Source organism: Peromyscus maniculatus, chromosome 21 (assembly GCF_049852395.1).
Source record: "Peromyscus maniculatus bairdii isolate BWxNUB_F1_BW_parent chromosome 21, HU_Pman_BW_mat_3.1, whole genome shotgun sequence".
NCBI lineage: Eukaryota > Metazoa > Chordata > Mammalia > Rodentia > Cricetidae > Peromyscus > Peromyscus maniculatus.
This window is the reverse complement of record NC_134872.1, coordinates 45369057-45382698: the sequence shown is the minus strand read 5'-3', so window position 1 is coordinate 45382698 and position 13642 is coordinate 45369057. Positions and strand designations below refer to the sequence as shown.

Below are 13642 nucleotides of genomic sequence, written 5' to 3'. Positions count from 1 at the left end.
ACGGCTGTTTAATTGATAATTTATAAAGGTTCATTCTTTCAAAATTAAGAAGTTAGCTCCTGGGTTCATCAACTGCTCCCCAGACAGTCTGAGAAAAGACTCACCCATTTAACAGGGCACTACTGTATTCCCAGTGAGTCATCAGACTCTTCTGTTGTTTTCCATTCAAATGCTAATCTGCCTTCTTTATTACCCTGGGAAACTTGTAGCTATCTTTTTTTTCCACCTGAAGAAAAAGGGGATTCCGAAATCCAAACAGGGACACTGACCTTCTTCTAACTCTCCCATTGAGAATCTGGTCCATCTGGTTGTCTCTTGGGTGAGAGAGGTGGAAGAGGACAATAATTTCACCATGGAAACATGATCCTCGAATAAAAGTCTTGAATGTGTAGAGGTTTCTTGATTCTCGCTGTTAGTTGGGCACTCATTCACTCTGACACATAAAATCTCTGGTATCTAGCTAAGACCTTGTTGGTCAGCAGAAATTCGTAACAGGACACGGTGACAGCTCTTAAATGACCCCAGGCTGGCAGAAGGATATACACAGGCAGGCAGCATTAAGAGGACAGTAGACACCGACACCGGAGGATGTGTGAGCTGCAGCTGCGTGGAAGAGAGTGGCTAACTTTGCCTCAGGGACAGGAAGGGGTTTCACAGAGCAGGCGGTATGAGCGGGGTCTTGGAGGAGGGGCGAACATCTCTGATGGACAAGTGTGGGAGAGCACTCAGACACAACCAAGAGTGCAAAGGTGTAGGAGAGGGAATAGGTTCGGCTGGGTCGGGCACCGCGGGAGTCAGTAACCATGATACAGGGGCAGGGGAGTGGCCGTAAGGGACATGACAAAGGATATGAAAGTAATACGAAAACGTCTTAGGATCAGACTGGGAATGGCCTTTGGACTTGTTACGAGGAAGGAATGGAGATCTTCAAAAAAGGAGCACTGTGAACTTGTTTGTATCATACAACAGGGGCCCACTGTAGAATGTAGAAGAAAAAGGGGGAAGATGAGATGGAGGAGGAGGAGATGGAGGATGACATGGAGGAGGATGAGATGGAGGAGGAGGAGATGGAGGATGACATGGAGGAGGATGAGATGGAGGAGGAGGAGATGGAGAAGGAGATGGAGGATGAGATGAGGAGGATGAGATGGAGGAGGAGGAGATGGAGGAGGATGAGATGGAGGATGATGAGATGGAGGATGACATGGAGGAGGAGGAGATGGAGGAGGAGATGAGGAGGAGGAGATGGAGGAGATGGAGGAGGAGATGAGGAGGATGAGATGGAGGAGGATGAGATGGTGGATGACATGGAGGAGGAGGAGATGGAGGAGGAGGAGATGGAGGAGGAGGAGATGGAGGAGGAGGAGATGGAGGAGGAGGAGATGGAGGAGGATGAGATGGAGGAGGAGATGAAGGATGAGATGGAGGAGGAGATGGAGAAGGTGATGGAGGAGGATAAGATGGAGGAGGAGGAGATGGAGGAGGAGGAGATGGAGGAGGAGGAGGAGATGGAGGAGGAGGAGATGGAGGAGGAGGAGATAGAGAATGAGATGGAGGAAGATGAGATGGAGGATGAGATAGAGAATCGGCGCAGTGCCCAAAGAAGCCAGAAAAGTGTTGGAGCTAGAGTTCCAGGCAGTTCTGGGTGCTGGAAATTGAACTCTGGTCTTCTGCAAGAGCAGCAAGTGCTCTTAGCCTCTGAAACGTTTCTCCAGTGCTGTGGAGGTGCAGTTTAAAAAGCTCATGCATCTTGAGCAGCAGGAACTAGACTGAAGGCCACTGAGAAGTGAATGGGAATAAAGGAAAAGTGGAAGGATATAAAACTGCAGAGACTGAGTCGCTAGATAAAGATTCAAACTGGTTCAAACGTAGCAAGGAGAAGAGCAGTTCTGCACTAAGCCCAGAGCCCCCCTCATTCTCTCAAGTGATTCATCTATGAAGTAGGGTACTTTTCTATTGGTGATCATTTATGGCAATCTATTTAAATTCTCAAAAGTTCTGCTAATGTTCTATACCACTTTTGCAGCATTTATTAAGGTTAAAATTAATACGGGAATAATGACTATTCGTCTATTAAGTGAAAAGGGTGGGTTTTAATTTTTTAAACATGATTTTTCTTAAACGGGGTGATTCTTAGTTTTCTAGGTTAATTTCTTTAATGTCAGAAGATGTATAGAGGGATTGAGGAGACGGCTCAGTGGATAAAATGCCTGCTGTGCAAACAGAAGGACCTGAGTACAAGTCCAGCTTGGTGGTGCGAGCCTGTACGCCAGGGCTGGGACGTGGAGACAAGAGAACACCAAGGACTGGGACAGCCAGACTAGACAAGATGCCAAGCTCCAGATACAGTGAGAATCCTCGTCTCAAAAAAAAGAGGGTAGAAAGGCTGTAGAGATGGTCGGCAGTCAGCAGCCATAAGCTTCTTCAGAAGGCTGCAGTTTGGTTCGGTTATCAGCACCCATTAGAGGCGGTTCACAACCACCTGTTACTTCTGTTCCAGGGCATCCAACACCCTCTTCAGGCCTCCATGGGAACCAGAACACACATGGTCTACACACACACACACACACACACACACACACACACACACACACACGTACACACACACACACACACACACACACACAAATGCACATACGCATACATACAATAAATGAACCTTTAAAAACTGAGAACAATGGTAGATAACAAAGTTAACCTCTGTCCTCCACATGCAAGCACAGATAAGTGCAACAACACCAAGGCATACATACAGAGATCACATGCCACACACACACACACACACACACACACACACACACACACACCACAATGATGAATGCATGCTTGAAAAAGGAGTGAACAAACACCACCAGACAAGTCGTATGAAGTGCCCCCAGCATGGGTGCTGCAAGACTGATCCCCAGTTCTTTGGTTCCCTTGTATGGTGGAGAAGGACATTTGAAGAAGAAAGAACCAGTAAATGAAAACAACCATTTTAAAATATGATTTCCCCCACAAGAAGGCAGACAATATGAAACTGTCCAGTGTCTTCTCAGAAAGTCAGTATTTCATAAACTCCAGTGATGACAGTTTGGCTTGCTAAAACTGGCTGGATTTGGTGCCCATAATGAAATGTTAGGTAGTCTCCACTAGATACCATTTTCTTTTACATTTCAATTTTCCACCCTCACTGAACTCTGCAGAGGACCATGCACATAAAAGCCAGGAGGAGGTAGGCCAGGGCGGGCCACTTTCACAGGAGAGAGGAGTCCTGGGGTTATTTTCTCCTCGGCCAGCCCTCACTGTGATGGGTTGTTGGTGGAGCATCCGGGATGTTTATGAGAAGCCTGGGTATAAACACACAGACAGTCACATTTTCCATTCAAAACTGGAGGCTTCCCTCTGTGCCATGGCACTGTCATTTGGTTCATGTGCTCCACTCTGTAATCCGGTGACAGCCTGGGCTGTAATTCCATATGGCTGGCCACCAGCTTCCAGCTCTATGCTGACTTTGATGTCGCCGCCCAGAGGAGCCCCAAGAGGCCGGCAGGAAGAGGATCAGAGGAACTGGGAGAGAAGAGGGCCTCTGTGTCTCAGTCAGAGTGGTGAGGGACCAGCAGGAGGGAGAATGCAGTGGTGGGGAAGATCTCAATGCACCACCAATAGGCAGAGGAAGTCAGTACATATGTACCAACACCAAGATTCCCACAGCACCCTATAAATCCAGAGTGTGGGTGAAGTTTTATGAGTTTCACTCTGCTGTGTTTGGAAATATGGTTATGTTAATGAAATCATGCTTTAAATTAGCCGAACATATTCTCAAAAGAAATTTCTTTGCTGAAATTATATATTACAGATTTTGTGGTGCCACTGCTCAGCAGTATAAAAGCATGTTTATTATTCAGCATTTAATGAGTACCAGAAATTGCTGTGTGTATTCTCCATTCGTTCAGAAACAATGGGCAAATGCCCTGTGGAGACTGGGGGAGGTGAAGGGCTCCCCTGGTCCTGACCACCCACAAGATAGATGGGGGCAGCTGAGCTTAAGGAGATTCCTAAGGAAACTGTCCCGTACTGATCCCCTGTGACTTCTGTATCTTTCCAGCAAATGCTTACTCCCCACACTCAGGGATTGTGCTTCTGACACTGTCAGCTAGCAAGGCAGTTCATATCAAATGACTGCCATCTTATTAAGACTGTTGTCTACTAATAAGCAGGGGATTCTCATCATTGGCTCGCTTTGTGGAGGAAGTTCTGAACAGGATACCTGGGATGGGGTTAGTGAAACCATCACTGTGGGTCTTAGCAAACTGTCCACCTGAAAAGAAGTGAACAGTTGGTATGGTCATGAAGATATTTCTAGACAAGGGGAATCACAGCATCTGTGAGCTCATCTGTACAATGACCCCATCATGCTCAGAAAATACTGTTGTGTGTCGCTCCTCCACAAGATCAAGCCAGTCAGACTCCAACACAGAGAGGTCCCATCATGAGCAGAGGAACTAAGGACAACTGATGGCTGCTGGGGCCAGGACAGTCAGCTTCCTTTAGGGGTTTGGCCCCTGACAGGTTGTCCCAAGTTCTAGTGGATGGTCTTATACCCATGCACATACTTGATTCACTAAGAGGACCTATGGGTTTAAAAACAAATGAACAAAAAGATCACATGAAGTTGGGAGGGAAGAGCGGGGAGGGGTATGGGAAGAGTTGGAGGGGGAACGTGGAGGGTAGACTTGATCAAAACACATGAAATTCTCAAACCAAAAATTAAAAATAAGAAAGGAGAAAGTATACTGCAATTTGATAACTGTATGTACATATTCAATGTCAAAGTTACTAGCCTACAATTTTTTTTTACTGGTCCCTCTTGAGTTGTGTGAAATACAGTGATGTGTTTTATGGTTGGAGCACCAACAGCTCCACAGAGGAGGCAGTTGGAACTAGAGCTAGAGCAGCAACTTTTTTCCTAAAAAAAACAAAACAAGACCAACAGGCAGATGGAGCCGAACCGACTTGCCCACGGACTAATTTGCTGCAGGCTTGGCTTAATTCTTACACATTTTGGGGCAGAGAAGGCCCAGTTCATTGGCTTGGTGCAGCCATCTGTGGCTTGGGCAACTGCAGAGCTCAAGGGTCTTTAACAATTAAATAACATCTCAACTACATCTAAACACGGCAATGTACAATAAGAATACTGAGCAGTAATCCAGGTGGGGGCAAAACAAGGAAGCTAGGAGATTTAATCACGAAACCCAGTGTGTACCCATTACAACCATCTGCTGTGGATTACAGACGAGCAGTCCGAGGCACGGCCTGGGAGCCTCTTATGCCATAAACGGGAACAGGTTTGAACTGCTGGCCATGCATAGCCTGTCTTCAGGCAACATTGCGCATTAACCATTTGGACTGTGAATGCTTTTAGTTAGATGCTCTAGTTTCTGGGTTCCAGCACAATGCCTGTTGTCTGTATCTGTCTGCATCACAAGCATGGCTCCAGGAGGCACACAGCTTGCAGTCTCCATATGTCTCTCTGCACTTGAATGGCTCTTAACAAGGCTGTATTCACAGGGTTGGGGACATAGTTTGCTTGGTAAAGTGGTTGCTGTACATGCATGAGGTCCTGAGTTCTAGCTCCAGAACACATGGAAAAAGAAAAGGTTTGGGTGGTGGCATGTGCATATAATTCCAGAGCAGGGGAGGCAGGGGTATGTAGAAGTCTGAGGCTCATTGGCCAGCCAGCCTAGACTACTTGTTAACTTCTAGGCCAGGGAGAAGTTGTCTCAAAAACCAAGGTGATTAGCACCTGGGGAATATTAGCCAAGGTTGTCACATGAACTTCACACACATGTACACACACACACACACACACACACACACACATGCACATGCACATGCACATGTGCACGCACACATATTCACATACACAAAAGATTTTATTCAGTACTTTTCTTGTTACTATGACCAAATGCTTGGCAGGAAGCAGCTTGCAGAACTTTTTATTTCGGTGCACGGTTTAAGTCCGTCACGGCAGTGAAGGCACAGCCATGGGAGCAGGTCCTGGCTGTGGTGGCAGAGGAGGTGAGGCTGATGGTTCACATCAGAAGATCTGGAGAAGACAGAGGTGAATGCTAGCTTCCTTCTTCATTTGCTTTAGGTCCGGGAAGAAGACAGAGGTGAATGCTACCTTCCTTCTTCATTTGCTTTAGGTCTGGGAAGAAGACAGAGGTGAATGCTACCTTCCTTCTTCATTTCCTTTCAGTCCAGGAAGAAGACAGAGGTGAACGCTAGCTTCCTTCTTCATTTCCTTTCAGTCCAGGATCTGATCTCCATCCAAGGGACTGTGCAGCCTGCATTCAGACAGCTCTTCAGCTAAGCCCCCCAGAACCCCCTCACAGACACACTCAAAGGTGTATCCCATCACGGCACCCCAAGGCCTCCCATGCTCCTTTGCAGTCAACTCCCCTTCCTGTTTCAGCCTTTGGAAGCCATTCATCTGTTTTGTGTCCTTATAGTTTTCCTTTATCTAGGATATCATATGAATGAAATTAGATTGCACATAACTAAGGACACTGGCCCCTTCACTGGGCATACCAGACTTGAGACTTAGCCGTGCTGTGGGCACCTGCCATCCACTCTTTCACTGTGTGGATTGCACTAGCTGCTGATCTGTTGGCCCAAAGATTTTGTTTCCAGTTTTTGGCAATTGCTAATGAAGTTGCCACAAACGTTCCTGTCTAGATTTAGTAGGAACTCTAAGGTTGCTTTTAAAAGTGATGTGTCCATCTTCTTGTCTCACTATGGAGCTTGAAAGTTCTAGATACTCTGGATCTGTGGCAACACTTGGTACTGTCGATATCCCTTTCTTATTTTGATGTGTGCAGCGGTGTCCCATTGAGGTTTTAATGACATCCACCATCCTCTTTATGCATTTATTTGCCAGCCACATAATCCTTTTCATGAATGGTTTCCTCAAATGCTTGTGCCATCTTTTTAAAATTCAAATAAAAAAGATTTATTTATTCATGTATATGTACATATATGTGAGGGTGCCTACAGAGGCCAGAAGAGGGCGTTAAACTCCAGGGAGATGGAGGTGCAGGTGGTTGTGAGCTACCAGACATGGCTGTTGGGAATCAAACTCCACTCCTTGGGAGGGAGCAGCATCAATCGTAACCACTGAGCCTTCTCTGCAGAACCCCAGTTTGGATCTTTTCCCTTAGGATGCTGGGGACTCAAACCCACGACCTTCCACATGCTGTGCAAGTCCTCTGTCACTGAGCCATGTCCCCAGCCTGGGTTCTTTGCTTGTCTATGACTGGATTTTAAAGTGGGTTTAAAAATGTATTCTAGGCCGGGCGGTGGTGGCGCACGCCTTTAATCCCAGCACTCGGGAGGCAGAGCCAGGCGGATCTCTGTGAGTTCGAGGCCAGCCTGGGCTACCAAGTGAGCTCCAGGAAAGGCGCAAAGCTACACAGAGAAACCATGTCTCGAAAAACAACAACAACAAAAAAAATGTATTCTAGATGTCCTTCATTAGCTATACGTTTTGATAAATAAGAAGCTCTCCATCTGTGGTTGGCCTCTTTATTCAATTGCTCAAGAATGTCTTCTAAAAAGCTCTTTATCTTGGAACTAATTGTAGATTCACACTTGTAAACATAATAGAGATAACTGTGTGCTCTTCCCCCAGTTCCCACACCAGGAACGTCTTGCAGAACTAGATAGTTCAACATCAAGACCAGGGCAGCAACCCTGAGAGCATCACCAATCTTGTTCCTTCTCACTTGACTTGCAGGCTTTTCCTGTCTGTTTATTCTCTTGCCCTCTCTGCCTCCGTGATGACCTCTAATGGCCTCATCTCTGGAATGTTGTCATCTCAAGAATGTTGTATAAAGGGACTCATATACAGTATTTAACTTTTTTTTTTTAATGCAAGGGATTCATTCAGGTTGTTACATATTATCAATAGTGCCTCCTTTGAAGACGGTATTCCAAGTTTGCATAACTGCTCCTCAGCTAGGGTCTATTACCAATTAAGCAAACACACACAGATTTTCTTGTGAACACAAGTTTTTATTCCTCTGAGACAAATTTTCTCAAAGTAGCTGGACCTTCTGCTTTCTGGGAAGGCAAAAACAAAACACACACAAATGGGAGGTGGAAATGGAGGTGCACTCAGAACTTGGGGTTCTGAGGAAAAAAGATCAAGGTGAGGTGGAGGCCATTATAGGATGCACAGTGAGATCCTGTCTGAAAACGTCAACAAAAACTGTCACACTTTCAGAGTGGCTGTACCATTTTACAGCACCCACCTCACCAGTAAGCCACCAGTGACTCTTCTCCTTGGCACCTGGATATATACATCACAAAATTCCCAGCCACTGTCGATCTGAGCCGCACTGATGTTTGGTTTTAATTTGCATTTTCCTGGTGAGTGGAGGTGGGACACGATTTCAGACGCTGTCTCCCAGGAGCTCTTCATTTCCAGACGTTCACACGGGAAGCAGTCTCTTCACAGGGAACTCAGCACCGCCCTTGCCCTTCGGTTGTGATTTTCTGTTGAGAACCTGCCTTGTCACACAATGATTTCCAAGTGAATTCAGAACAGCTTGGGAGTCACAACCAAAAAAGGCCTTTTCTTCAATGCGTGATAAACGGCAGACTGACTTCACAGAGACTTAAAGGAGTTAAGGAATGAGGAAGGAGCTGTTAGGAAAGGGGCCAGACCGGGGGTTGCCAACCCTTTAACTCAAGTCCCAGGAGCTTCTCCCCCACACATGCGCAGCGCCCCCTGCTCCGTCCCGCCCCTAGCCCTTCCTCCTAGTCCATGACCAATTAGGGTGGAGGAGGCGGGATCCCGCTGGCCGCGGTGCTGCTTGGGTAGCATCCTTGGTTACTGTTGCTAGGGCAGCGGGTCTCCGCAGGAGTTGGGAGTAGGAAGTTTTGGGGAGGTCAAGGGTCAGTGCGGAGTCTCTGTTGGAGATGGTGAAGCAGACGATCCAGATTTTCGCTAGGGTAAAGCCCTCCGTACGGAAGCAGCAGCAAGGGGTACGGGCCGCGGGGTCGGGCGTGGGGCGCGAGGGGACCCAGCGCGGGGGCGGGGCGCGGGACCGCCACGGAGACTGCAGACCCCACGGTGGACAGGGCTCGCTCACAGCCTCAGCCCCGCACCTGGCACAGGTGTGCACACTTGTGCACGTGTACCTGTTTGCACACTCACCTGTGCCGTGCCCCATCCACACACGGGCGCTCCTTGCACTCTTCTAGGCCAGTACCCACCCACCCCCAACCCTGCATACACAGCTTGGAGTTGGGGATGATGGGTCCCCAATGGGGCAACCAGAGTGCAAGTATTGTAATGCACGCTCATAAGTGGAATCGTACAATTACAGACAAGCGTGCACACGTGCTTTCTTTGGCATGCTACAGCTTGCGGGATATCTTATCTAATTAATTGCTTTGCTGCTCTGCGACGTCCACAGATTTCTTCTTCTTCTTCTTCTTCTTTTTTTTTTTTTTTTACATGCATTCGTAATAGATGTGCTGTGTGTCCCGACACACTCCCCGCCCCCAGAAAGCATTTTAACCGAGGAGTGTGCTAAATAAATGTAGAAGTTTGCAAAGGTTATGAAGACGGAGGTCGCCTCTCTGCCTCCTGGGTGAGCATGGTCCTGACTGTGTTTGGAGAGAGCACCACCTGCCAGGCCCCTTTTTCAGTTTAATGTTGGTCCTCTGCTGGGACTCCTTGTCCTACTTTTACACGTGCAGACGCCATGTGGTAGGTTAAGTAAGAGGTCAGGGCGCCCAGCTGGTGAGTCGCAGGAACTGACTTTGTTTAATTAACTTAATTTATTGTTTGTTTGTTTGTCTTGAGACAGGGTCTCACTTTGTAGTCCTGGCTGGTCTGGAACTCAGTATGTAGACCAGGTTGGCCTTGAAATCACAGGAAATCTACCCGCCTCTGCTTCCTAGTAATGGGATTAAAGGCTGGGCCACCACCTCTCCTGCCTCTAATTGAGTTTTTAACTTTATATTTGTACCAAGGATTTTAATTGCTTTTTCACGTTCTCCATTTCCTCTTTCATCTTTCTACCTTTTCCACACAAACCTGCTTCCCAACAAGTCCCCTCCCCCTTTCAGGTCTTTTTTTTTTTTTTTTTTTTTTTTTTTTTTTTTTTTTTTTTAAGACAGGGTTTCTCTGTGTAATTTTGGTGCCTGTGTTGAATCTCGCTCTGTAGACCAGGCTGGCCTCGATCTCACAGAGATCCATCTGGCTCTGTTGCCCCAGTGCTGGGATTAAAGGCGTGCGCCATCACCGCCCAGCCTCCGGTCTATTTATGTATTTATTTATTGGTGCAAGGCGCCGAGTTTAATTTTAATTAAGGATTTTGAAACTTACATTTTCTCTACAGACAAAACAAAACCCCAAAAGACCTTTTCCCTGACTTCCAAAGTGAGTATTCAGGCAATTTGGTTCATATTTATGAATGTCTAGAATAAGTGTCTAATTAGTAATGTTTTACTTCTATTCTTTTTCAGTGTTGTATGTATGCAAATGTGCAACATTATGGCATCTTATAATTTAGCTTTGGCCTCTGGTAATTTATGTCCTTAAAACAAGGAGATTATAATGTCTCTGCCGTCATCATCAGTGGCCTTTATCCCATGAAGATCATTCAGGAGAAGCTGTAAGAAAGGACCCCAGAGAAAAATATTAGTCATTTCAAAAATTTTATTTATTTTTATTTTATATGTACAAGTGTTTTGCCTGCATGTTCACATGTGTACCACATGCATGCAGTTCCTGCAGAAGCCAGAAAAGGGCATCAGATCTCCTGGAAATGGAGTTAAAAATGGTCGTGAGCCCCCATGGGTGCTGGGAATAGAACCCAGGTCCTCTTGTAAGAGCAGTAAGTGCTCTTCACCACCGAGCCATCTCTCCAGCCCCAATATTAGTCATATTTGTTTAAAGAAATAAAACAGTAGGGAGAGAACTATGGGCATCTCTGCTCCTGCCTCTCCTTGCAGTTACCAGCACATGTGACTCTGACCTCTGGATTGCTTGGCAGCCAAAGACAAGTTCTGCTATGGTGAGGCCGTGGGCAGGGGAGACCTGGGAGCCTAGAGGGCTTGAACTCCCAATATCCTTGCCCCTACCCCTCAAATGCTGGAGTTACAGGTGTGGGTCACCATCAGAGGCTTTTCCTGTAAAGGCTGACTGTTTTGCTAAAGCAGATGGAGAGCCAGATGGTCTTTAACTTGTGTTAGATTGTTTCTTACTCTTCAAATTCAAGAAACTGGGGCAAGAAGGACAAATACAAAGCTATGCTGGTGGCATAGGACTGTAACCCCACCTACTCATTCAAGGCCAACCTGGACAGTTTATCCAGACCCTGTCTCAAAAAGAGAGAGCTGTATGTGCTAAAGCATTTTGGTGTGGTTGAGGCTCTTATTCCAAAGTTCCATTACACAAGAAATACAAGTCTATTCATGGTAACAATAAGAACATTTGATTGCACGTGTGTGATCCTAACAGTCGACAGGCAGAGAGGCAGGAAAATCCCGACTTCAAAGCCAGCCTGACTGTTCTTTGCCATTCTTGATGAACACAGAATGGGTCGTGTGGTCCTCCAGAAAGTAAGCTCAGATGTCACATCACGCTTTCATGATGTCAGGTTGTCATAGAACCTCATTGTGTGCTATAAGCACAAGCAACAGAGAACAGGAATTGACACAAACCTCATTAGTGTCCTTCAGAAACTTCACCCTAGCGGGGTTCTTCTTACTCCTGTAAGCTTCGTGGCTGTCTCTGACTGTGAATGCCGTTTATAGTACAAAACCAAGAGCAGTCCAAGGCTTCATCCATCTAACTCCTTGAGCCATTAAAAAAAAAAAAAAACAGTTACACCAGTTTATAGATTAGGCCAGACCTGGTGGCACATACCTGTCATCCCGGCACTGGCACTGGCTGGTGGTTAGATTAGGGGTGCTGAGTCAGGAGGACTGTTGTGGGTTTGAGGTCAGCCTGGGCCACATAGTGAGCTCCAGGCAACTCCAGTAGGTATGAGACCCTGGTTTAGTTGTTGTTGCCATTTAAAAAAACCTGGGTAAGGTGACACACACCTTTAATTCCAGTATAGGGAGACAGAGGCAGATGTGTCTCTGTGAGTTCAAGTCCAATCAGGTCTACATAGTGAATTCCAGGATAGTCAGGACTTTACACTGAGATCCTATCTCAAAATCAACGCACACACACACACACACACACACACACATACACACACACACACACACACACAAAGAGGGGAAGTGTGAAATCCACCCTATTAGCCTAACGTTTCTGATTCAAATGACTTTTTTTTCTTTTCTTTGGTGGTGGCGGTGCGAGGGTTTGAACTCACAGCCATCGGGATGCTAGGGAAGCACCCGCACTGTGCCACCTCCTAGGGCTCAGGGACTCCCCAACGCCTTGAAGAATGTCTTAAGCACAATGGTGGGAATTCGTTTGCTACCCCAGTCCCCCTTTTCTGATTACTGCACATCGGGAGATACCAATTGTTTGTAAAGATATATTTTTTAATTGTGTGTGAGTGTCTGTGTGTGGGTATGTGCAAGTCGGAGTGAGTGCGGATACCCTCAGAGGCCAGAAGGGAGCAGCAAATCCCCCACAGCTGGTGACTGCGGGTGCTGGAAACCACGCTGTGTCCTCTGGAAGAATAACAAGTGCTCTTAACTACTGAGAGAGCTCACCAGCTTCCACCCAAGATACAGATTGTTTAAAGTCTGTGTCACCCCTCAGGTTTGTGTATTCCTGTCATTCACACTCCTTTTACTCACTATCTGTTAAACTAGCAATGCCCTGCCCCACAGGGTAGATTTTTTTTCATATTCTTCTCTCATATATTACATCCTAACCACAGTTCCCGCCCTCTTCTCCTCCCAGTCCCTTCTCTTCTCCAATTGTCTTACCCAGATCCACTGCTCCTCCATTTCCCTTCAGAAAAGGGTAGGCCTCCCAGGGATATCAACCAAACACAGCATAACAAGTTACAGTAAGACTAGGCACAATCCCTCATATCAAGGCTGGATGAGGCAACCCAGTAGGAAAAAAAGGGTCCTAAGAGCAAAGAAAAGGGTCAGAGACAGTTCCCACTCCCTTTGTTAGAAATTCCACAAAAACACCAAGCTACACAACCATAACATATATGCAGAGGACCCAGGTCAGACCTATGCAGGCTCCCTGATTGTTGATTCAGTCTCTGTGGGTTCCTATGAGCCCAGGCTAGTTGGTTCTGTGGGCCATGTTCTTGTGATGTCCTCCACCTCCTGACTCCTACAATCCTTCCTCCCCCTCTTCCATACGATCCCCTGAGCTCTGCCCAGTGTTTGACTGTGGGTCGCTGCATCTGCTCCCATCAGTTGCTGGATGAAGACTCATGATGATTATGCTAGGTTCTGGTCTAGAAGTATAACAGAGTATCATTAGGAATCATTTCATTGACTTGTTTGTTTGTTTATTCATTTATTGCTGGTTGTAATGTCTCTTGAGAGAAAAAAAATCTAGTCAGAAGCCTTGAACCCTCAGATGCCCCCCTTTTTCTTCTGCTTTCAGAAATTTTATTTTACAAAATGATTTTTCAACCTGAACTTTTCATGTTTT

At 46.4% G+C, this 13642-nt stretch overlaps 1 protein-coding gene across 3 annotated transcripts in view; it reads left to right on the top strand.

Annotated features, from left to right (window-relative positions):
• The first annotated feature begins 8678 nt into the window (after positions 1 to 8678).
• Kif6 (kinesin family member 6) overlaps positions 8679 to 13642 on the top strand; it is a 323542-nt gene continuing 318578 nt past the window's right edge. The window contains exon 1 of one of the 3 annotated variants that reach the window (XM_042265864.2): positions 8679 to 9030. In XM_042265864.2, coding sequence (XP_042121798.2) covers positions 8965 to 9030 — 66 coding nt within the window. In that variant the 5' untranslated portion in view covers positions 8679 to 8964. The remainder of the gene's footprint in view (positions 9031 to 13642) is intronic. The other 2 variants (XM_076557588.1, XM_076557587.1) reach the window with 2 other exon arrangements.